Source organism: Athene noctua, chromosome 1, assembly GCF_965140245.1.
Source record: "Athene noctua chromosome 1, bAthNoc1.hap1.1, whole genome shotgun sequence".
Classification (NCBI taxonomy): domain Eukaryota; kingdom Metazoa; phylum Chordata; class Aves; order Strigiformes; family Strigidae; genus Athene; species Athene noctua.
The window spans coordinates 258,441,494-258,463,638 of NC_134037.1; the positions used below are offsets into that span (position 1 = coordinate 258,441,494).

Genomic DNA, 22,145 nt, shown 5'->3' on the forward strand with positions numbered 1-22,145 from the left:
ATTACATGGCTTCTGGGACACAACTCGGCACTTGGCCCATGTTACCTGATGTAATCAATTTTTCTTTTCAGAATCAGTTCATACACATCTTTCCTGGCTCTCATGTGTCTTCTGTTTTTCCTCTTGTGGCCCCCAGGTTGAGCTCATGTCCTTTCTTTTTTGCAAGTCTCTCCAGTGGGATCCTTGGCTATTGCACAAGGAAAGTGTCCATTTTAGGCTGAGCTGTGAACACAGAAAACGTTGAGCAGTCTCAAAGGCATCAAAGGAATGTGTTCCTAAGGCTGACCTGACTTGATAAAGGAATCCTTAAAGGCTTTGTTCCTCAGCCACTGAAGCTCATAAAAATTTTTTCATGCCAATGGGCTTGGGAGCAAGTCCTAATTCTTAGTTATGTACAGTAATTTACAAAAACATGGCATATTCTTCAAAATAGCATTTCTGATCTAGGTCTAGTGAGCAGGAAGGCCAGCTGGAGCTATCCCCTTACAAGATGTCTGGACACAACTGGCTGAAGCCATCTCACTAGCAAAAATTGCACTCCTAATCAAGAGCCACTCCACTGGGCCAAGGAGAGCTGCATCAGAAGAAATCATCAGTGCACACCCTTAGCACAGCAACCTGCTCTCCCTGCCCTCTGACTTTTCCAAAAGAAAAGGATCTGTGGGTTCTAATTGACAAGCAGCTGAACAGGAGCCAGCAGTGTGCCCAGATGGCCAAGAAAGCCAATGGCATCCTGGCTTGGATTAGAAATAGTGTGACCAGCAGAAGCAGGGAGGTGACAGTCCCCCTGTGCTCTGCACTGGTGAGGCCACACCTGGAGGTTGTGTCCAGGTTTGGGCACCTCAATATAAGAGAGATATCGAGGTGCTGGAGCGAGTGCAGAGGAGGGCAACAAGGCTGGGGAAGGGCCTGGAGAATAAATCCTGTGAGGAGCCAGGGAAGGAGCTGAGACTGTCTAGTTTGGAGAAGGCTGAGGGGAAACCTCATCCCTCTCTGCAGCTCCCTGAAAGGACATTGCAGAGAGGTTGGTGCTGGGCTCTTCTCACAGGGGATTAGTGACAGAAGAGGGAATGGCTTTAAACTGCAACAGGGGAGGTTCAGACTGGACATTAGGAAAAAATCTTCACAGAAAAGAGTGGTCAGAGAGTGGAATAGGCTGCCCAGGGAGGGGGTGGAGTCCCCATCCCTGGGTGTGTTTAAGGGTCGTTTAGGTGAGATGTTGGGGGATGTGGGGTAGGGGAGAACTTTGTAGAGTAGGGCTGAGGGTTGGACTTGATGATCCCAAGGGGCTTTTCCAACCTGAATGATTCTGTGACTTGTATTAAGAGCCTTTCCCTCCAGGTCATGAACTGCCAAGTCTGAGACACACAAAAATCACCTCCTAGGCACTGCTAAACAAAGACTTACATGATGAATTCAATAGCTTCAAAACTCAGCTTCCTCTGGGAGGGAGATGAAAGGCTGTTTTTCAGAATATTTTCAAACACACGCAGTATTTAGGTCCCCTGTGTACTGTTTGCCTTATGAGCCTTATATTCTGCCCAGTCTGCTACTGCTTCTCCTACTGGGCAGCACCTGTCAGGACTGTTCTTAAATGCCACTCCGCAGCAAGCTTCTTCATCTCCTGGAAGAGCACGGAATACAACCACCCAGAGGATAAGGCTCTTCTTTGAAAGGGGGCAAAGGGTTTTATTTCTCACTTGCCTTTCTGGCCTTTGTCTTCAGCCTTTCCATCAGCATTGCTTAGCTCCACCAGCAGAAAGGAAAAGCCCTCATACTACGGTCAGTCATCCAAATGATCTAAAAAAAATTGTGAATTTCTATCCCCTAACAGCTTAACAGTTACCCAGGTACAACAGTCTCACATTTTTCATGAGTACGTGGACTTGAAGAACACAATGTAAGAAGAGTAACATGTACCCATTACAGAAAGATCCAATAGAAGCAATTAATTTAACAGTGAACACACCTATAAGGCTTCTTTTAAGGATCAACATCCATCTTACTAACTTTTTTAAAATTAAAGGTGGCATTATAAATACAACAATTCATAGTGTGCCTCTCCTGCTCTGATATAACGGTCCAGGTGGTGTTCAGTTTCAGGTTTCACTTCAAGTGTCTTTTTGATGTCCACTTCCTCCCAGGAGCTTCTCCAAACTTCAGGCAAACTCGTAAAAATATGTATCAGAGGAGTCTGAGCAAGGAATCCAGGACAAGTTACTACAAATTCTACAGTTGATGACTTATGGCAGGGAACCTGTTTCTGCTGCACAAGGCAGATCTCCAGGAGAACTACATGTCTTCTGCTTCTTCGCTCCAACAGGAGAGAGCAGAAAGCCTGAGCTGTACAATGCAGCTTTGGTTCCAGACTCTCAAGTCAAGGTCAGGAGGCCCAGATCTAGGACCCTTCAATACCGAAGTTACCCACGAAAATGAAGCCAGCTGCGGTTCTGGGAGCACAGGATGGTTGAATTATGCTTTGCCCTGTAAAGCAGCATGTGTTCACCTCAAAGCAAGGCTTCCTTCATGACCACTCACCCCACAAATTCCTGAAACAACTGCAACATTTTGATGTAACCTATCTTCCTCACGGAGAAAGTCTTCCAGATACTAAGAAGCGTTATGCTTATTTTTCTCCTCCTCCACGTCCTTCTTCATACCATAATTAGAGAAAGCTGAAGGAAAAGACAAACTCATCAGATACCTCTACTGTCAGTAACCCAGCAGCTCTCCTCTCACTGAACAGTCTGGGGCTGCAAAGTACAAATCTAAACTCTGAATTGGTCTATAACAGCCATTTCAAAGCTGTTCAACTTGTAGCAGGGAGAGTCCCCAAAGATTTCTCTTCATTACTCTTTCATACAGGAAAAGTTAAAGACAGGTACCGAGATCAAGCTCAATAGTGTCTTCAGGCCAAAAAGAGGAAAATACTCTTATACCTTTTACATGAGCTGGGGACAGGAATATTGGTTGTTCACCAAGTGAAAGAACTTACAGTTTAAGTACCAGCAGGAAAACCATCAGCATATTCTCAGTTGCCTGATCACCTTTCAGAATGAGGCAACGAAGAAGGAAAAGCTACATTTATCTCGGTTGCAACCAAACACCCTGAAACATCACACAAGTATGAAACAGTGCTGCCATTTTTCATCTTATAATTTCTTCCACTTTAAATGCAGTTTCAAAAGAATATTTCTATGCATACACATGGAACACTGATTTCTTGTGGCAGCCAAGTACTTCAATTAAAAAAATACACAGGCAAGTAGTTTTCACAGATTTTAATTTTAAATAATTTTCAAGAGTAATACAAAAGTTACCGTTTTTTCCCCACCCCAAAATTCTTCAGTGAAGTTACTTGCTGCATCTTTTGGGTAACACCGTTTTAAAAAGCACTTCGAATGATACAACTTCAGCTTATGTTTTCCAGAAGAGAGGGTTCTGTGTCAGACGTCTCTGGAAATTCTCATACCTAGAAAAAAAACCCCAAACAATCAAAAAACCCCAAAGCTGCTGCAAATAAAATGGCTTCAAAAATGATACAAATAATTTAGTTTATGCAGAGAACATAGTAAGTTACATCTATTTCACACCAGTGAATAAATCCAGAACCCTCCTTTCTGATTCCATGTCAAGACTGCTCACAGTGCATATTCAGTCCAATTCAGGATTGCTTCGTAGCAGGCTGTGTGTAACCTGCTCACAGGTTAGGAACAGGGGACTGCAGACAATTCTGCACTCAAAGATATGCATTGATTTGCCTTGTAGTTCTAATAGAAACCTTGAGACAAAGTAGATCCCATTATTTTTCCACCCTCACCAAATAATTCTAACTTTCACATTTATTATATACAGTAATGCTTTAGTAAAAATCTAATGAGGAAAATAACACATAATGGAATCAAAGTACACACACATGCTGTCCTAATTTCACTTTCTATACTCACAGAAACAAGGAAACCACAAACAAACAAAACATCAGAATTCATTACTGACCTACAGAAGTAGTAAGGGAAGTACATGATGTCTGTGACTTAAAAAAAAGAGCCTACAAACTCCTCTCAATCCCCACAAACCCAAGCTGTAAGGTATCAAAAGGTACTGCCCATCAAACAAGAAAAACAAAAAAAGATTCTCCTACATCTCACAGTTCCTAACCAAACTCGAGAAAAGAGACTCAACATGGTTTTACACCCACTCAAATTAGAGAAAGGCTTATTTATGAATTAATTTCTAAGTGAAACTATTGAATTTCCACTGCAGCCAGCCCACTGCAGACACCTAAGATACTCTACATATTACAAACTATAATTAAACACATTATAATGACTCACAAACACATGAACAGAGCCAATGTTTTTCTGTGGCTGTAATCACATTATTTCTATACACAAACATGTTCAGTTTATTAGAGTTATGCCTCACTTCACTATACTGTTTTGAACAACAGCCAAAAGCAAATTCAGCATTATCCAGACAATGAACAACCCTGCTGCTTTAGCCCATCTTCCCTTTGGTTTCTCTCAGAGGCCTTACCCACGTATCTTCATGGAGTGCAGTTACCTTCTAAATAGGAGGGATCTGCATCAAGTTAACTCCCAAAGAAAATATATTGCTTACTTAACTGAGATCTGTATTAATGATAAAACGGTATTCGCAGCCCAAAATACTGTTTTAAAAAGGGTTTAGGTTAATGCTGTAGAGGCTAAAGAGGGTTAAACTGATAAATTGTAGGAAACCATTTTTCAGACGCCCTAAAGGACAGCTTGTAGTTCACAGTCTGTGTAGTCTGGAGAGAAACTATCCCCATAGACCATTATTTCTTAAGCCAGTCCCTGGAAAACAACTCTCAGATTTTTGTATTTGTGCTCAAAGGTCTTGGTGACAGAACCAGGTCAACTAGGAACACAATTTCTCCACCTCTCCCGTTATTTTTAAGCAATGTAACTATGCTGGAACTACGTCTAGGAAGAGACCAAGCATAACAAATAAGCACAAATAGACAAGTATCAGTGTGTTCTGCCTCCTGTGCCTCCAGACTATTTGCATAATCAGCAACATAGTGCAAGTAAACACATGTCAAGGGTGACATTTCTAGAAGAAAAAAAAATTCCTAGGCTGTATAGCACTTTTCTAACAATTGATATGAAGATGCTGACAAATAAATATAAAAACAGCAGATAGAACCTCTCTATACTTGAGATAAACAAGAACAAACGCTTTCAAACATTTTTGTGTAATCTCACTGAATAGCATGACAGTAGTTCAGTACTTAGAAATCAGCTGTTTTAATGCCTAGAAAAAAAGAACACTTGTTATTAGAGATAATTTCCATTACCATTTCAGAACTACATTTGCAGGAATGAAAGCTTCAGAAGGATTTGGGGTCATCTGTGCCTGAGTAACAGCAAATGAGGAAGCAAAGTTATAGAAGTTATCCAACATCTTCTGTGTGAACTGAAATAAAGAAACATTTTAAGTTCAGTTCTTCTTTTGATTGAATTTTTGTGCAAAAGTTTAACAGATATATAACACCTATATGAAGTAAAATTAGCATTGTCATCTAAAACACACTGGGAAAGTAGATATACTAGGTCCAGGGATGTCCATTTTGAAGTGATCAAAACATAACAACTCTGTCTTGTCCTCAGATTCATCCAGACATCATTTTCGGAATCTTCTCTTTCCCTCTCCCTACCTGATTTCATACAACTGGATAAACAGGGATAAGGGATAATGCCAGAGCCTTCAGTGTTAGAGAAATCAAGACCTGCCATGCCAATCTAGCTTGCCTTGAACTGCTGTTAGATGGCCAACGAACTGCCAGTGCTGGCTCAGGATTTCCAGAGGTTTAAACTGACGGGCTGGGTAAAAAATGGCAAGTGTCGAAGCCCAAGGCCTGGTCCATAGGGAAAGAAAAAAAAAAATCATTCTGTGGGAGAGGGCACAATTCTGCAGTTCTACAGAACTACATCAGAACGATTTCTCAAGGGCCAGTGGTACACTTGGATATCTATCTGCACCCATGCCCATCTGCCTTGACTTTTGAGTAATTTTTCACCATCCCTGCAAGTCTATGCCCTGGAGTTCCTCCACCTACAGATCACCAAAGACTCACTGTCTTTTACACACATTTAGTCACAGCTGCTTCTATGAGGAAGCATCATAAATATTTTTACATCAGAGTAACATTGACACAACTGAGTCTATCGGCCTGATTCCGCTGAGCATGCAAAATCCAATTCATTACAGGAAACAGTTTTCCAGTATAAGAAAAAATAATTTTAAAATATCAAAGTATCCACACAAGTCATTTGACAATGATTAGGTTGGTTACAATCCTATAGTTATGCATAGCAGCTGCTTTTTTTTTTTTTCTTTCCCTCAAGAAGTTCTTCAGAGGCTTAATTCTTAAGACTTTGGTAGTACAGAGAATTTCTGAAAACAGAATGTCCATGCTACCTCTGTGAATGAATCTACTGATGACACAGCAGCATTTGCAACAGGAGTCTGCTGGGCCAGGTTCTCCAGCAGTTCCACTGAGATTCCAATCTGGGCCACTGTTGGCGTCTGAGGGAGGTTCATGGCACCAAAGGGATGTTGACTTCCCTTCCCTGAAAGCACCACAAACAGCACAGGTTAGATTTGGCACACATGTAAAGACTGTGTTACTTAAATCAGTGTGTTTCTTCTGTAGAAGGTATTCCTCAACTCCCACCAAAGAGATCTCCCTATCTCAAATACAGAAGATTCATGCAGTCCTAGCACAGGCACAAGTTACACACAAGCACAACAGATGAAACAGTGTGACAGGTACATTTAAAAAACACAGCAGATCTTAGGGAATTTTTTTTTTTAAAAAAAGGAAAAAACATAATTTTAAAGCTCTCTATGAAGTAAGTGGATTCAACAGGAAACATGATCTGTGAGTAAAAGACAGCAGAACCTTTCTCTATAGGAACCAAGCCTTTAATTCACGTTATAACAACTGCAGATAAACAGGAAACATGCAGCAGTGCTGCACAGTTGTTTCATTCCCTCATTCAAAACCAGGTTCTAGCGAACCTGTTTGTGCACTGAAAAATAGAGAACGTTACTTCAAGACCACTCTGACCCGCAGCTATCCCTGTGGAGGGCTGGGCAGCCCCAGGTCTCATCCAAACTGCTCAAAACCACCAACAGCAGCAAAGCTCAAAGGAATAGCCACGGAACAGAAAGGCCTCTGACTTCGCAAGTCACAAAGAAAACAATGAATCGGGCAGAAAACCACCCCCAAATTGCATACCACTCATACAGGCATCATCCCAGCCCTCTGCCATGACTTCTGACCTTTCTGAACTGAGTATTAACCAGTACTTTCAGTCCCAGCTTCAGCTAGGGTCTCTGCAAACAGAGGCATCTGGAGTCACTTAAACCATGCACGCTTTGTCAGCATCTGTAAAGGAAAATACAGGAAAAAGGTCTGGGGGACCACAATGCTATTAGTAAATAAATACTAATACTCCACCGAAGTTTGAACAAACACAATAGACAAGCACCTTTTTAACACAGAAGCGATGTTTTGAAGTACTGTCTGGCCTCTTGCTAGCAGAAAGCAAACCTAATCAAGAGCTGTGCTACAGACCACTCAAGACTTGAGATGCAAGAAAGACTAACTCAGATCTAAAGTACCATCTGACTTGGTTCCATGGTCAAAAACTCAGCCAGCAGAAACTGCACAAGGTTGAGAAGTGGAACTCAGGCTTAAGACTGAAGATCTCAGAAACCTGACCATTCTTTGCAGGGACGCAAGGCACTACCACAAAGCAGCACACATCCAACCCATATGGAAAGCACATTCACCCAGCACCCTTTTCAACTGAAGCCAAGTGTTACTCCTCAGTCCAGATCCTACAACTGCAACATAGTGCTACATTTACGAACAAAGCACTCACTGTTGAGCTGTTAACTTTTAACGCAAGGTAAGAAGAGAGTTCATCTCCTGAAGTACTATTTAGAAGTGTTTTTAGATCATACTGCTGTATGATCTCAAGCTTTACTCTAGAAAGATGCGTGTTTGATAAAGGTTAAATTTAAACTACTAAGAAAAAAAAGCTATTAGAAACAAAATATCATGCAAATTGATTATTGAAAATCCCAACAGTACTAGAGCTGGTAGAAGTTTTACATCTTGTAACATCACTTGAGAAGCTGACATTTACAGTAAATATATAACACCCTCAAGCAACAGGCTCCATCAGAATATATCACTACTTTAGAAAGACACTCATGATCCAAATAATAAAATAAAATTTAAAAAACCACTTTGCATACACTCCCATGGAACCACCCTCCTGGAAAGACATCCACCTAAAATGGCGAGAGCACAGCATCCCCTGCCATCCTTACACCAATGAAATGCACTCCACGTTTTTAATGCTCGGCTCTGCCAACTAACACTCCAAACCTTACAAATACAGAGAACAGCAAGTTAATTGGTACTGAAATACAAGCTCAGGTTCTCATTCAGACCCTACACTCTCCAATATACTATGTCATAGCAGAATAACTGCAGTCAGAAAAATATTTTTACCACCCCTTTCTTTCCCTTCATTGAACCCTTGATTCGAGACAGAAAGCCCTCACTACCTTTCAGCCCAACCATGGCAAAAACCTTACCCAGGCGTAGGCCTCAAATGCAGATATTATATTAGAGGGTATATTTGTAAGTGGAAAACAGCACCACACACATCATTGCATGCTGCACAGCAGAAAAAGTCTGTAATGGAAAGGCTATTCCATAACTTTTATCCCATTTGTCAACATACTTCCAGTAAGGATGCAAAATCCCAGCCCAAGTTTTGTTTTCTATTTCTACTACGCTTTCAGGCACAACTGAAAAATAAAAAAACCCTTACAATTCCAAGGCAAGAAGTACTTCCAAGCCTCCTCTTCATGCACAACCACATGAAATTTATCTAGTCTCAATCAGTAAACAACCCGCAGTCAGAATATGTAAGAATATATAATTCTGTGCACTCAAGTGTTACCAGCCAATATTCTTCTCCAGATCTGAACGTACAGACAAGCCAGTAACAGTGACAACCGCCAGCAATGGCACTCTTCTAAATCTTGATTCTCGAGGCCCAAACTGCTTCCCTGCAGCATAACTTCCTGCTTGGAAAAGGAAGGCCAGCAAAACATTCTATCCACAACATTTTCCCAAGCAACCTCAACACACCACCTGTGACAAAAACCAGCAGAACCTGTGTCTTGCCTTCCAAGAGCAGTCGTGCTTCCAAGGGCAGCAGGAGCCCAAGTAAAAAACTTGGAACTCTTTAGTCACACCATAAGAACTGACCACAAATCCTTGTGTTGAGTGATAAAGCTCACAGTGATGCCATCAGGAGTGCCAGTAACCTTAATGAATGAATATAGTTAGCATTGATAGTGCAGCTCCAGCAGGCACCAAGGGATCTTACTACAACATCTGATTGCAGCTGCAGTTTATTACACAAGTGCAGATACTGCACAATTTCAAGAGATCAACTCAGCCTCCACCACAAAGGTATATTTCTACTTTATTCCTCTTAGCACTAAAGACGACACTCGGTTTTATTAAGGCCAGAAATAGTCTATTTTGCCTTGACTACAGGCTGTTAAACATTTCACCTGTAATAAAAAAAAATAAATCCAGAAGTGGGAAGAATAAGAGACTGAAAGAATACACATCGACTGTCATCCCACTGGGGGGTGGGGAAATGACCAGAACCCCCCCCAAACCTCAGAAACACACATTATTCAGCTTTTAGCATGAAATACAACTACCAGTTTTGTTTGGAGGGGTGGTGGTGTTCATTTAATAGTCTTATTTCCAGCAACCATGAAAATTGCATCTGAAGAGAAAGAAAATAATTCAGGTTTAATGCTTACTGCCAAGCCAGTCACCATTTTACATGATAGTTAATGCTCAAAAAGAAACAGGCAATAGTGCTGGACACTTCAGGCCTTTGACTTTTGGACATTTCATCAATATCAGCAGACGTGAGACTTCACTCGCTAAATCAAGGGGTAAAAACAAAGACACAAACACAAAGAACCCACAAGTCACACAAGTACTTATATTCCTAGCCTCAGAGCATAGCGTTTAAGGATGGTTTAAAGTCAGCAAGAACAACAACAGAAAAGCCTACTTTTAAGTTCGTACCAAGACTACTAAAAAAATACAATTTAACAAACTCTTCCTATATAGAGTTCTAAAGATATCTTTTTTAGAGGGTACTGTGACATCCTGTGAGACCCCTTCAAGATCTAGTCTGGAAATCTCTTATTCGAAGAAGGTTAGCTGAGTTTAAACAGCACCTGTAGTCAAGGAAAAGTGTCCAGGCTCACAATTTAGTCTCTACTCAACAAAACACTTTTGCATGTTGAAGAGTGTATTCTCTAAAAGTCATTTCCCCTTTAGTTCATCTACTGGGACAACTTTCTGGTACCTCATTTGGAAACACTGGTCACCTACACTGGCTTTACTAAGCGAGCGTGGGACAGAAAGCAGAGAAGCTAACAAAAAAACCCGCAAGACAACACCATTTTATTTGGCCAACATAGTCCTGAAGCCTAATACCACATCCCCACAGCCCAACCGGTCCTTACAACAACGCGCAACGTGGACAAGTTATATACATCACAAAGCCTGCACAGTTTAAGAGCATTTCAGACACTAAACAAACTTCACAGAAAACTTGCAAATGATACCGTTAACCTTTCCCAAAGTCTGTGTAATAAAACACTATGCCACTTCATTTGGCCACTCGTGTTTGTGTAAGAAACACACTGGCCCTCTTCATTACACAGCAAGAAACTCTGCTACGACCACTGCTTCACAGGGAGCTGACAAACAGGGACACAAGTTTGTTCATCTCAGCAAGGGATTAAGCCCAAAACGCAGATTTCAACAGTCAGTAATGTCTCTCAATGATTCCAGCTCTCTCTAATCCCTCTCTGGTCTTCCCTTCCTACAGCCTCATAGTCTTATCTATCATACAATTGTTTAGGGTCATGGAAACTACGGCTGTGTACGTTTATACTGACTCTACAGTCAGAGATAAGCTGTAGACAACAATGGGAACGGCAGAGCTCTCTGTTGCTCGGATCAAGCACAGCACTGCAAACGCATTCAACCATGTCACAAAGCTCTTCCTCCGGAGCAGCCCTTACTTGGAAATTATTGCTAAACATGCAAAATGCATCTGAAAATGTTTTTTCCTACAAAGCTGTCTGAAAGCATATATAATAAAGCAAGTCTTTCAAGCATGAGAGAGATAGCAAAAGTACTGGCTATACACTTCACTGTTTCACCAACACCACAACTTTGGAATATACATGCATCCCCAAAACCCTTCCTGTGGCTGTTCTCTCTTCTGAGGAAAGCCCAAATATTTGAGGAACATACATGACCAGAATTCACTTCACTAGCTCTGCATCTTGAGAGCCCTTATCTCACATCACACTGCCATCCAGGACTGATTCAAAAGCAAGCATGCCACATTATGATTTAATATGTTTTATCACAGCAACCTCAACGCTTACCTAAACAGAGAACCAAGTTAAGGCTGTAGACTACACTGAAGCCTATAAAGCCTATAACAGATGTGTATTACTTTGTCACCATAACACTTTAAGCTGCTTAACTTACATATCTCTTCCTCTAATGACAAGGGTGTGCCATGGGGGTGCTTCATTGTTTTTTTACAACATGCATGACAGACCCCCCCATATATTTATGAAGACACACCCACACCTACTTCACGTATCACCAGCATTGTCTGGCTCGGGTCTGTATCAAAAATACTGAAATACTTGGAAAGCTGCTGTCCAATGACGACACCCTCTACTGGACAATTCCACCGTGCAACCGCACCTGAGTGGGAAGCAGCTGGCTGAAATCAGAATCATTGCATCAGACTTTACTCATTACAAAACCTGTCTCTGTGCTACAAACCGCTTAACAGGAGAAGCTGAAGCAAAACGCTTCAGGCATGTCTAGACAAACGCCTAAAAATTATGCTATAGAACTTACAGGGTCATTCTTCTGCAGGGTCCCTGTGCATAAGTACTGAACACAGGCCAAGCCTGCCCAAAGGAATTTTTAGGTCAACACCACATACAAGAGAAGACAAGTAAGAAGTTTTGCTAGGAACATTAAGATACAGAGAGCCTTCCATGAAGCTGACAGACTGCTTCTACCGCTGTATCTGCTCAGGACTATCTGAAAACACACAGTGGTCTGCCTTTTCAAGTAGCTTCATGTTCAAAACCACCTTCAAACATTTATCCCCTTATGCATGCAGGAATGCATCTGTTTCACCGACTGCTATATTTTACCAGTCTTACCAGATTTCAGACCAGAAATTTTGAAGATGGCACTTGGCTTCTCATTAGTGACAAACCCCAGCAGCTGCCACACTGCCATCCCACTCTGGTCCGGGTAACAAAAATAGACAGATCCTCCCATTCCTTCTGGAAATGGTACAGTTCCCAGCATGAAGACCACTACATGGTTGATGTTTTCATAGTCTGGTAAATCAAATACAAATTTGTCTTCAGCCACTTGTTGGGGAGCTGCTTGTACCTAAAGAGAACAAAACTTTTATTAGTATTACTGTTTTTCACCTCTGACTGTAGCTGTGAATTTCCTTTAACAGAAATACACCTAAAGAGGAACATAACAAAAAGTGAGGAATGTACCAACCTAAATAGCAAATAGCCAGATAAAAGTCAAACACAGCAGAAGAACAACTGCAAAAAATATTACTAACAAGGCACAACAGTCTTGTTCTACCTGCACTGAACACATATCCCACCCGGGACTACAGGATCAGAATACCTTGGCTCCCCATGTGCGTAGGAGGAAAATAGGGTGCAGAAGAGGTTGCCAAGTCTATAAGCAGTGGCTGTTGACCACCTGGCTGGCACAACCCCAGGATCATGGAAACCTGTTCACATAGGAAATACAATAGACCTTGAGACAGGCAGCAGAAGCACGGCTAAATGCCAGAGCAAAAGATACCCTCCTCTTTACCCGAGATGCCACATCCTCGCAGCCAACGCACAATCTAGCCTTAAAAAACTTCTTTTAAGCTCCCAGCTTGTCTCTGAGGAGCCCAAACCTCTCCATTAACGGAGGGGATGGCAACTGCCTCCCGGCAACGAGGCTCTACCAGGCAGCTGCCTCTGGGGATGAGGGGCAGGAGCCGGCCGAGGTGACGGGCAGGCGTGACGAAGACGTCGAGGTCCCCACTGCCTGGGGCCAGCCCCGGGCAGAGCCCGGCGAGGGGAAGAGCGAGCCCCGGGGGCAGCCCTGCGGCAGCTCCACCCCGGCCCCGAGCGGGTTGAGGGCCCCGCCCGCGGCCCGGGCAGCGCTCACCAGCCTGCCCGCCACCAGGCAGCCGAACATGGCGGCGGCCGCCGAAGCCCCCTCAGACGCCTCACTGCTCCGCAGCCTCCATGAGCGCCGTCTCCCGGAAATCAACGCGCCCCCTTCACCCCGGAGTAACTTCCGGGGCGGCGAGGGGCGGGCGGACCACGACTCCCATGGTGCAACGCGCGCGTTCCGCGGCTAGCGGCGCCGGGCGGGGGCGCGGGGCATGCCGGGAGCTGTAGTTCGCGTCGCGGCACGGCGCGGAGGCAATGGAGGAGGGGTCCCCACACTGCCCAGGGGCGCAGCGAGGCTGCCAACCCTTGCTCTGCTTTCTGGGTGAAAACGTGACGGATTTTGTCTGAGACGGAAGAGCAGAGGAAATGTACTTTCTGCATGTAGAAATTAAAAGTCGATTTTGCTGTGGAAGTGAAAGGCTAGATCCAAAGCGTTTAAATCCGAACTGGCCAAAGCAATTGGGAACAAATAAAATCTGCATTCAAAAATAAAAGGGAAAATGGAAAAGTTAATCAGAAAAATTACCTGATTAAACACACTGACACACGCCGAGTACATTGAGAGACAACTGCTGTGGCAGTATATAGCACTGCTCTACCAAGAAATTAAGTTTGTCCTCACAGATACAGTTCAGATTCTGGACGTTTACACCACAGGAGTGCCCACATCGTGTATATGTATTGTGTAAACTGACCTTCAGTGCCATTTCAGAGTATCTGCCGTTAGACTGCACTTGGCGCTCAGAATACAGCTCTCCTTGACTCCAGCAGTAGCTTCCACCGGTGAGATTTTCGAGGCCACATCAAACCTTCCACGGATGCCTGCAAGATTGAAGGCCTGGTTGACATCACATATGAACAAAGAGGCAAAACCAAGTCTAGCTTTCCAGGGGCAAATGCAGAGACAGTCTTTGCTATGTCATCATCCCTTTCCTCTTGCAATGCCTCTCAATGTCTTCCAACTTCTGTAAAAACAGGGAAGGGTCATGACAACAGGAGACTTTAAACTTCAATGCCTGTGGCAGTGGAAGGGACTGGAAACCTAAACGTGCGTTTCACAGACATGTGTGGTAAGTGTCAGAGCTTGTGCTCTGTGTCACTTTAAAAGGGAGAACATTCTAGTGGGTCAAAACATCTCACTCCCCTCGGGCTCAGTTCTGGTTCCCTCTCCAGACCTTCCTGCAGTCCTGAGAAGTCTCAGCCCACTTTGTCTGTCCAGTCCTCCCGTATTTTCCTAAGACTGTCACCCCGCAGTGTCTTGTTAACCTCTGTCCACAACCATTTCCAGCTGCTTTGTCCATCCCGAGTCTGCTTCCAGGATCCTTCCTGGGCTCCTCATCTTTCTGTTATGCACAGCTATCTCTTTCTGTATCCCTTTCGGCCTCTGTCTTTCTGCCCTCCCTTTCAGTCTCCATCCTGGGAATCTAGTTTTTCCCACTGTCTACCTGCGACCTGTATGTTTTCCTAGCAGCATTTCTCACATAATTCCCTAAATCTGAAATCCCAATCTTTATTTCCCATTCCCCCAATTTTAGGTATTTTTTAAAGATGTGACACAAACAACTACAATACAACAGATTACCAAAAGGCATCATTTTCCTTCAAAGTGCTCATGTCTGGTTAAAGAAATAAGTCACTGAAAACAGGATTTCCACAGGGTGGTTTCAGCACATATTGCTGCTGATTCCACTTACCACACAAATTTTAAAGCTAGACCTAACCACTTGTGATTTAACTGAAGGAGACTAAAGCACCTTCAAATGCTCTGAAAGTAATTTTTCATCAACTCTAACATGAACTTCCATTTAAAATGTAAAGGTATCCCACCTCTATCCCATATTTTTCACTTAGCTTTGAAAAATAAAGGCAAACTTTCCTATCAGGTTCAGTTTGATTTTACACTTGAGAATATGCAGAGTTAATGAGGAAGTCCCAGAAATAGGAAATGCATCTCTCCTTGATCGGAAAATATTCTGAATGTGTTCTGCTTGGAAGAATACTAGTTGAAATTTCCTCAACATCAAGTAGTCATTCATTACCCTTGCAGTCAGAAAATCCAGACAGCAATAAGACATCCTTGGTACATCTCCCAATTAATAAATGCCTTGGATAAGCACTGAAAACTAAACAGTGCATCATTAAACGGAAGTAGAGAATCAACTGGAATTGGTGAAGCCAGTGGTTACTATATCTAAATAATGTCTTCTGAACTCATTTTGACACCAGTAAAGTCCCCATGAAAATGGATGTTGAAATATTATGTCCTCCTGGATGAAGGTTATGAAATATGTTCATATACTCCAGAAGGAGCCTAGCAGAAGAATACTGATGCATAAACAGAAGGGGCAGAGATCAGGTATCCAGAGCCCTAAGCTGATCTCCAAGCTCCTTAGTCTGCACAGAGAGGTAACTGGCTCAGCTGACATTCCCATGTCTCTTTAATGATTGCACAGGGTCAACCTCCCCAGGAGAATTTGATGCTCTGCCCAGAAGGTACAGAAAACCCTGTGTGCAAGGATGAGTCTAAATGGCTCTATATAGTCATAATTCCTGTGTTTGTCTGGGATTCAACATGCTGAGGGCACTTCTCAGGTTGAACATCCTACTGAGGGGTGGTGTGACTGAACAATGGAAGGAAGGATGGAAGGCAAGACGGTCAGTCTAGCAGTCTACAGGGTAGCACACTTGTTCAGAAACTACCTCTCCTCAGTTTGAGGTTGTTTGAACCCATTACTCCAATTCCACGAGCCAGCACCCTACCACAAATTGATTCTGTATGATTCTTGACATCTGTCCTGAGGTAGCTGGGTCACAACGTACAACAGAGAAAAAGATTAATGAACCATGACAGCATTAACAGGGAGACATTGATGAGGACTTCCTCTAAGGGAAAATAGCCTGTAGTTCGGGTTTATGTAATGTCTTTTCAGAACAGGATTAATTAAGCAGATACAGAAGCCCAGAGCTCCCACATGAGTATGGTTGGCAATGACCCAGTCACTCAGGGAGATCAGAAAAGAGATAAAATGGAAAGTAATGATCCATTTATACAGTCTAATTCTTTAAAACCTTGTGCACTGATCAACAAGTTAATCAAATGTGCATGACTACCTCAAAGGCACTATTCACAAATACTAATCTCCATAAAAAGGAGGTGCCATACTTCCTTTCCCTTCATTTAAAAAAAGACTGATTATTTGAAGTTATAAAGCTCAGATGAGTAGCATAATTGCAGATAAATTTAAGTTAATGACAAGCTTTACCGAAGAATGCTACTGCTCTAATGTATTTTTTTCCCATGTGTAATAGATGCCCATCACTTATTTTCTGAGTACATGCTTTGGTATATTCTTCAAGTCTTGCCAGTGCTGAAAGCAGCCCATCAGCTCTTTAAGCTTTGAAGAATATCCAATGCTTCCAGCAGAATCTGGAAATCAACTCTTGCCGTCACCTGCACAAAGCGTAGAGGTGAACGTCTAGGTGTTTCACATGAAGTGTAGAAGTGGAACGCTCACCACTTCATGGCGATGCTGGCTTGGAGCTCGCTCTCAGGAGGGGACTGAGGGCTCCCAATCCTGAGAGAAAAAAAGGGGTCAGACAAATGATTGCTGTTTTCACTGAATGCCCTGGGAAAAGGGCACTCACAGGCACCACCACCAATGCTATGAACTACTATCACCACAGGACATTTTGCTCAAGAAAGATTAAGGTTGTTGTAATTGGCTGACTCAGGTTGGCCACTGAGGCTCAGGCAGAGAGAAGCACCCCTCAGGATTTGGGCCCTTTTAGTATCTCTTTCTAATTTGGCGCTAAACAGGGCTTCCAGTTGATTATGGACCACACCAAGACCCTTCTCGTGCCTGCTTATCACTGCTGTCATATCCATGAAGCAGTTCACCAGAAAAATGATCTCTTTATACTCCTGGCAAAATCAGTTGCCACATTCAAATTAAGAACTAACACAAATGGCATTACCGGCTTTGGGAGTGAGGTGAAATGGCTGGATTTTGCCTGACTACTCCCTCTCAGGGACCTCCCATGCTCCATGGAGGTAGACAACCTCTTGTTTTAAACCCATGGGATTGGCCCCTAGTGAAGAGAGACTGACAGAGACCAGGTGCCTGACCTACCTGTGGAAATCTGGTGCCTGAAAGCAGTATGGGGGGGATTAACCTCTCCCCAGAACCACTCTGTACCTGGTGCAAAGATGAGCCAGAGGGAGAGCAGCATCAGCACCTTGTTTCTGCAGGTATAATGCTGTGTACAGAGAGGGGCAGCTTCGCTTACGCCATCCAGTCACACGCAAGAGCGTCTATGTGACTGAAAAACCATATTTACGTAGGACTGAAAAAACCCAGCCATGGCAGCATGTGCTTCTTGTATTGTTAACTGCCCCCTGTTTTTCCTCGGGACTGTGTTTGACATGTTTCCTAGAGATATTAAGATTTAAACACTCTTTCTTTGGTGCACTTAGGCGCTATAAAAATAATTCTAATACTAAAAGTGCAGCATGCTCCCTGGGAGGGCAGAGCAGTGGCAGAGACAGGACAGAGCGTTTCGACCTGAGGCAAGCAGCGGCTGTTGGGCCTGGCCCTGCCCTGCCCGTGGCGGAGGAAGGGGATGCGGGAGCCTGGTGTTTGGTCAGCAGTGTGCTGACTGATGCCGAGGGGAGGTTAAATATTGTGCTTTAAGCTAAATAGAGAGAAGTGGGTGGCACCAGAGCATCTTGGTGAGGTTATAACTGGGATAAAGCCATGTGGTTCCAGTATGGGCTAAGGTGAGGCCTAGGACAGTGCCAGTGGTTGAGAGTGATGCATCACAGCTGTTTGAGAAGGGGGAAACTTCTCATAAGAAACTGACAGGAGAAAGAAAAGCAGGAGTTCCACAGCCTGAAGGAACTGGTGGATTAAAAGAGGCGGGATGTTGTCTTCCATTGTGTACTGAAGGAGACACAAGCACATTGCTATAGTCCCAAATCTAGCTCCTCAAAAGGCCTGAAAATGGGCAGCGACATTAATCCAGCAATAGTGCCAACAGCATAAATCACTGAGGTCTGGGTCTCGGTGCTCCTTCTTCCCATTATTTAACACAGAAATGACCAGAATGAAACCCTAACTCTTAAACTCTGCTGTACAAACAGTGATCATAGCTGAAACTCATCCTAGGCTTAAAGTTGTGGGTACGAATTGTCCAGATCATGGGGGCACGAATGTCACTGCTTTCTGGTACTACATAATGACAGAGTCTCAATCTAATTTCTGCCTAGAAGAAGCCAAGGTGAGCTAGAGGCATAAGAAGATGACTCCCATCACAGAATCACACAGAATCACAGAATTGTCTAGGTTGGAAAAGACCTTGAAGAACATCCAGCCCAACCATTAACCTCACACTGACAGTTCCCAGCTACACCAGATCCCTCAGCGCTATGTCGACCCGACTCTTCAACCCCTTCAGGGATGGGGACTCCACCACCTCCCTGGGCAGCCCATTCCAATGCGCAGCAACCCCTGCTGGAAAGAAATGCTTCCTAATATCCAGTCTAAACCTTTCCTGGTGCAACTTGAGGCCATTACATCTTGTCTTATCTCTTATTACTTGGTTAAAGAGGCTCATCCCCAGCTCTCTGCACCCTCCTTTCAGGGAGCTTTAGAGGGTGATGAGGTCTCCCCTCAGCCTCCTCTTCTCCAGACTAAACCCCCCAGTTCCCTCAGCTGCTCCTCGTACGACCTGTGCTCCAGACCCTGCACCAGCTCCGTTGCCCTTCTCTGGCCACGCTCGAGTCATTCAATGGCCTTTTTGTAGTGAGGGGCCCAAAACTGAACCCAGGAATCGAGGTGCGGCCTCACCAGTGCCGAGTACAGGGGTCCAGATCCCTTCCCTGTCCCTGCTGGCCACGCTAGTGCTGACACAAGCCAGGATGCCATTGGCCTTCTTGGCCCCCTGGGCACACTGCTGGCTCCTGTTCAGCCGGCTGTCAATCACCCCCCAGGTCCCTCTCTGACTGGCAGCTCTCCAGCCACTCCTCCCCAAGCCTGTAGCGCTGCTGGGGGTTGTTGTGGCCCAAGGGCAGCCCCTGGCATTTGCCCTCAGTGAAACTCCCCCAGCTGGGCTCAGCCCATGGCTCCAGCCTGTCCAGGTCTCTCTGCAGAGCCTCCCCACCCTCGAGCAGATCAACACTCCCACCCAACTGGGTGTCATCTGCAAACGGACTGAGGGTGCACTCAATCCCTTTGTCCAGATCATCAATAAAGATGTTAAACAGGAGTGGCCCCAACACCGAGCCCTGGGGGACACCACTCGTGACCGGCCGCCAGCTGGATTTAACTCCGTTCACCACAACTCTCTGGGCCCGGCCATCCAGACAGTTTTTTACCCAGCAAAGCGTGTGCCCATCCAAGCCGTGAGCAGCCAGTTTCACTAGGAGAATGCTGTGGGAAATGATGTGAAAGGCCTTACTAAAGTCAAGGTAAACAACATCCACAGCCTTTCCCTCATGCAATAAGCAGGTCGCCCTGTCGTAGGAGGAGATCAGGTTTGTCAGGCAGGACCTGCCTTTCATAACCCATGTTCACTGGGCCTGATCATCTGGTTGTCCCACATGTGTTGTATGATGGTACTCAGGATGAGCTGCTCGATCAGCTTCCCCGGGCACCAACATCAAGCTAACAGGCCTATAATTTCCCAGATTATCCTTTCGACCCTCCTTATATATGGGCATGTTGCCAATAGTTCGGCCTTTCATAAATCACAGGGCTTGCATTGCCAAGCAAATGAAAATGAAACTGAGCCTGACAGGTTGCCATCTTCTTTGTTGGACAGGTGTGTTGTAAATATATTTGTGGGTTTTCCATATAACCATCTTTGTCTTAAGGATCAGAGAAGGAGCAACCTTGCATAAACTGAGAATCCTGGGGGGTAATGATACAAGGAAATAACCACCTACTTTGCAACTAATTTACTTATAGGAACTTATAATGATTTCTGAATATTGCTTAGTAATCCTGCTTGCTGTGACTGTTCTGTGTAAGCTTACCAAGGACTACTGTGATCATCAAAACAAAGTTTTCTGTGGAAATTTAGCAAGAACTACAATATTCAGCAAAAATAAGAAACACATCCTTGGAAAGCAGATGTGTTCTAGCAAGTTTAGTCTTTGTAATAGATAGATAGCCATATATGTGTGGTAGAAACTAATATACTGGTGCTTTTAGATAAGATAGAGGTGATAAACCAGTGGGAACCACTCTTGTTATTCAAGAAATTGGCTAAGAGAATCTGCGTATGCTCTGAGGAAAAAGGTGAAAAAGACTGTGAGCCTTCCTCCCAAAGACCCCTGAAGACCACCAGGAGGCAATGCAGAGGCATAAAGAGAACATAAACTGCTGACACCAGCCTTTTGAACTAACCCAGCCTTACTTATGCGTCTGTATATTTGTATTATGTAATCCAATGAATATGCATATCCACCCTCTACAAGTTTCTGGTAAAATTTGCGGTGGGTGTGCAAGCTTTGTGGAGAAATCTCCTTGCACCCTGGCGCTGGAGTAAACATACCTGCTCTGAGTTGTAGAGTCTGTTTCTGTGAATCACTAATTGAAGATAGTGGGGTTGGATGTTTGAAATAGGAGTGCCATCCTCTGTGCTCTGTTTTCCTCTAATTTTGGAGCAAGTGAAAGCAGTGAGAGAGGAAGCAGGAGGAGAGCTTATTTCTTACTTAGAGCCAGTAGACTCCTCTCTGCAGGTGTGTGTACGTCATGAAACAGACCACACTTTCTGGGGCAGCATTTCATACACAGACGGGTAAAGGACCTGTGCTTCTGAAGTGCTCAGCCATGGGAGAGCTATAACATGGCAGAACAGATTTCGTGTGTGCACCCTTCGTGTGCATCGTCTGGGTTCCCATCAGAGTTCGTACAACAGGCACTGCTCTGCAGGGGAACTTGTGTGGTGCCGCTGGGCTGGGAGTTGTGGCTCACAGCTGAGTTTAATGTCCTACTTTCACAAAAAAAAAAAAAAGATTTGCTATTGCAATTTTATTAAACTCAGTGTTCGTACCTGAATAATAATGTTAACCTTTTCCTACACTTTGTGCTTTTTCATGGTATGAGATTTTGGTCAAATTAAAAATAAACCCTCCCCTTCACCAAATACAGCATTTACCCTGTTGTTCTCTAGGGCAGGAGGTGTAGAAGTGGTTTCCCTGTCCCATTTTAATGTTTTTATCCCCTTTGGCCTCATTTGGACATGTTAATGATGGGGTTGCCATAAGTTCTTTCAAAATGACCATGGTCAAAGGAAGACTTTTGGGGTGAGAGGAGTCCTCTGCTTGAGGGACCGTCTTAGGGGCCAGCACTGTGCCATACACGAGCTGAGCCCCAGCTGAAGGACAGCAGGTTTCGGTTCTCCTTGGTGCATCGCCCTCCTTGGGGCTGTCCAAACCAACCAGTTCAAGGCAAAGCCTGACCTGGGCTTTCAACAGGGCTGTGGGCACAAAAAAGCTGCAGCCCCTCTTCTTCCACATGGGTGGTGGTGACCGTGGAGTTGTCTGTGTCCAGCAGCACCTTTTGCTGCCCAGCCGTGTTCACCTCACCTGCCTGCCAGTCACTGTGAGGTCCCAGGTGCTGGCTGCTGCTCTCGCAGCTGCTTTTCTCTTGAGCTTCTATGCAGTGTGAAAGAAGAGGCAAAGGGAGGCAGTGGGATAGTGTTTGAGGGTGGATCTGCAGGTGTAGAGG

The 22,145-nt window shown here is 44.2% G+C and overlaps 1 protein-coding gene across 4 annotated transcripts; it reads right to left on the reverse strand.

The window, feature by feature from the left end:
- Positions 1–3,266: 3,266 nt before the first annotated feature.
- On the reverse strand, positions 3,267–13,539 carry HIKESHI (heat shock protein nuclear import factor hikeshi). Of its 4 annotated transcripts, XM_074918342.1 has the most exons (6): positions 13,406–13,531; positions 12,866–12,974; positions 12,373–12,610; positions 6,463–6,614; positions 5,339–5,457; positions 3,267–3,472 (listed from the first exon to the last, which is right to left on the reverse strand). In XM_074918342.1, the coding sequence occupies exons 3-6, from the start codon at positions 12,521–12,523 to the stop codon at positions 3,418–3,420; spliced, it is 477 nt and encodes a 158-aa protein (XP_074774443.1). In that variant the 5' UTR covers positions 12,524–12,610; positions 12,866–12,974; positions 13,406–13,531; the 3' UTR covers positions 3,267–3,417. The 4 variants fall into 4 exon arrangements, with proteins under 4 accessions (XP_074774443.1, XP_074774434.1, XP_074774425.1 ...); XM_074918333.1 differs by lacking the exon at positions 12,866–12,974 and having other exon boundaries at positions 5,339–5,397; positions 13,406–13,539; XM_074918324.1 differs by lacking the exon at positions 12,866–12,974 and having other exon boundaries at positions 13,406–13,539.
- Between the last annotated feature and the right edge of the window lie 8,606 nt (positions 13,540–22,145).